General features: G+C 40.9%; 1 protein-coding gene across 1 annotated transcript; it reads left to right on the top strand.

Moving 5' to 3' along the window:
- Positions 1 to 1,072: 1,072 nt before the first annotated feature.
- Positions 1,073 to 1,961, top strand: PID1 (phosphotyrosine interaction domain containing 1; the record flags this gene model as incomplete). The annotated part of the gene is made up of 1 exon (XM_010010684.1): positions 1,073 to 1,961. A coding segment is annotated over one exon (477 nt), but the record flags the coding sequence as incomplete, so codon positions are not given.
- Positions 1,962 to 3,059: the final 1,098 nt, after the last annotated feature.

The raw sequence follows: 3,059 nt of genomic DNA, 5'->3' as shown, positions 1-3,059 counted from the left end.
AAATAAGAAGCAATTCTGCTTATACATACTTTTTCTTAAATGCATCGTTCTGATAACAGCAATAAATAGAATAATCTGCACAATTGTATTTATGTGGTGTTGATCTGTGTTTTCTAGAGAAAATCCCTTTTTCCAGATAACATATTCTTCCATTCAGCAGTAAGTGGAAGAAACCCTCTTAAACCGCTGCACAGATTCAGGGGAATGTTTCTGCACAGGCTTGATATGGAATTTTGGTATGGACCTCTCAGTGAATTTGATTTTTAGTGAACAAAATGAAGTAAGGGCACTAAACCCACGTTGCTTTACTGTGCAGATTAGGTAACAGGATATTTACTCAAGAGAGTTAGACAGAAAAGCTAAGAGATGATATGATTAAACTAAGGTAGATTTATTACCAGATGTTTTCAACAGCGTATTTTCTTAAATTGGTGTAATAATGTCTGTGCCCTGCTCAAATACAGAGTTTTGAACAGCTCTGAGCTATTCCTGGCTTAATACTGAAGTAGAAACAGCAAAAGTGCTAGATAAACAGGATCATTTTGGAAAAAAACATTCAAACAGTTTAAAATCCTCTGCCATGGTCATGCTTTTCTGACCCCCTGCAGCCTTGCATTATCAAACTGAGAATGTCTCAGTCTCCCTAGTATTAATGTTTGAAATATGATACAAATAAATCATCTGAATAAAGTAGAAAGAAAAAAAAGTGGTTAGCATTGCAGCTGCCTGGGGCCTGTTCCACTGGCACTTAGACTCCTAATATGAGCTTAGCGGTAGAGTTATGGGCTCTGAAGCTGGGCTTTACATGGGAGAGAGTGAAATCCCTTGGAACTCAAGAGACTGAACATTTTAATATCTAGGCTTGAATGATGAAGTCAGCATCTGGAAAAAAAATATCTGCAAAGCAGTATGAAAACTGCTTTCTGGAGGATGATGGAGTAACTGGGAAGCTTGCTGTGGGGGTGGGATGAGGTGGTGTTTTTTTGCAGATAAAGTTCAGTTTCCTGGGCTGGCAGAAAGCAATGCTGGAGTCTGAAGTCTGTGTTTCACTTGTCTTTGCTCTTCTTTTCAGGTTACATATTTGGGTAAGGTTTCCACAACAGGGATGCAGTTTTTGTCAGGCTGCACAGAGAAACCAGTCATTGAATTATGGAAGAAGCACACACTCCCCAGGGAGGATATTTACCCAGCTAATGCCCTTCTGGAAATTCGCCCTTTCCAAGTCTGGCTGCATCATCTGGACCTCAAAGGTGAGGCGACAGTCCACATGGATACCTTTCAGGTAGCACGTATAGCCTACTGCACTGCTGACCACAACATCAGCCCAAACATCTTTGCTTGGGTCTATCGGGAGATCAACGATGACTTGTCCTACCAGATGGACTGCCATGCTGTAGAGTGTGAGAGCAAGCTGGAGGCCAAGAAGCTGGCCCATGCCATGATGGAGGCCTTTAAGAAAACTTTTCACAGCATGAAAAGTGATGGCCGGATCCACAGGAACAGCTCGTCAGAGGAAGTGTCTCATGAATTTGAGTCTGATGATGGCTGACTGAACTCAATCACGGTTCAGCAAAGGCAGAAATGACCTAGGGATTGCGAGCTGATAGATGAATAAGTAACAATTGAAACTGGGGAAAGAAAGGACTGCCAAACACTTCTCTGACCAGATTTTTAAATCAAAAGAGCAATTCAGTACCTACAGATATGCATCATTAAAGTAGTTACTTTACATTGAAATCTGCTGCTGTTGTAAAAGTGAGAAAAAAGCTCTCCCCCCATTTCTCTCACCCACCCATCACTGTTCCTTTCTTATCTCTGTAGTTCAGGTGCATACTAAGAAGTGGAGTCATTCCTGTTTGTCTTATAAGACTGGTCAGGCACTTTTACTAGTTGCTTCTCTGGCATTCCAAGCTCGGGTCTGATGATGGTGTACAAGAGCAAGTAGACCTGGAAAACGCTAATGGCTCCTGAAGAATCTTTCTTCATGATACATCGCAAAAATTCTTAGAACATACATAGGCTGAGACAGCCATACATAGCCTTTTAGACTAATGACCTGGCATTCTGCAGTTAATTCACATTTCACAGATAAAAATTGATGCTTGTATGTACTCGTTATATCATATGCTATCCTTTATTTTATTCATTGTACCTATTTTCTTAATATACCTGCTGCCACATCTTTCACCCAACACCAGTAGTTGCAGTTTCAGACTATATACTGCAGGATACCAAAAAGGGGTGGGCAAAAATACTCCACAATGGCTATAGGTGCAGCGAGCCAGCACCACTATCTGTGCATTTTCCAACCCTGCTGTGCTCCGCAGGAGGGGAGGGACCACTGGTAAGAGTTGAGGGACGCTTGGGTCTGTCAGTGTTTGAACTGTGACTTCTCATCAACCTCAGGTCTGAAGTGATATGAGCATGGTAGACTCAACTCTGTTACCCGTCTCTGCGTTGCTGGTCGAGTGGCCCTGGTGGGATGGAGCTGGTAGTGCTTCATCGCACATCCAGGGCTGTGTTATTGTAGAGATCAAAGGAAATGGTCCCTTAGGAGTCAGGTTTGAACATCTGTTCTGGTTGAGAAGCTCATGTTAAGATTCCCATATCTTTCCTTGTTTGCAGATATACAGTCATGCCTTTCTTAAATGCAGATGTTTAATAAAACTCAAATAAAAGGAAAAACTTGTTTCACTTGATATTTTTTAAGGCCAAGAGCAGATCAATAGTTTGCAGGTAATTCTTCTCCTTTGTATGATTTTGTTTGTAATTATGGTAATGTTAGGGGCACTAGGGCACCTTACAGAAGCCTTAAAAGAAAGCTAATCAAAGCAGATAGCTCTATGTTTGTGTTTTTGTGGGTCTATAGGTTTGTATGTGAGAGTGTATGTGTGAGTCCATGTTAAAGTGTGTAGATTGAGCATAAAAACACATTGAAGGCCCACACCTCTTGAAAATACGCTTGTTGCTTTACAATGTATGTAAACGGTTCTCCAGCATAAATACATTCATACTTTAATAAAAAAGAAAATGTCTTGAGATAAAGTTTGAGATTTTTA

This window comes from Nestor notabilis, unplaced genomic scaffold, assembly GCF_000696875.1.
Source record: "Nestor notabilis isolate BGI_N333 unplaced genomic scaffold, ASM69687v1 scaffold4743, whole genome shotgun sequence".
Taxonomy (NCBI): Eukaryota; Metazoa; Chordata; class Aves; order Psittaciformes; family Psittacidae; genus Nestor; species Nestor notabilis.
Note: the sequence above shows the minus strand (reverse complement) of the source record. Positions and strands in the feature narration are given on the sequence as shown.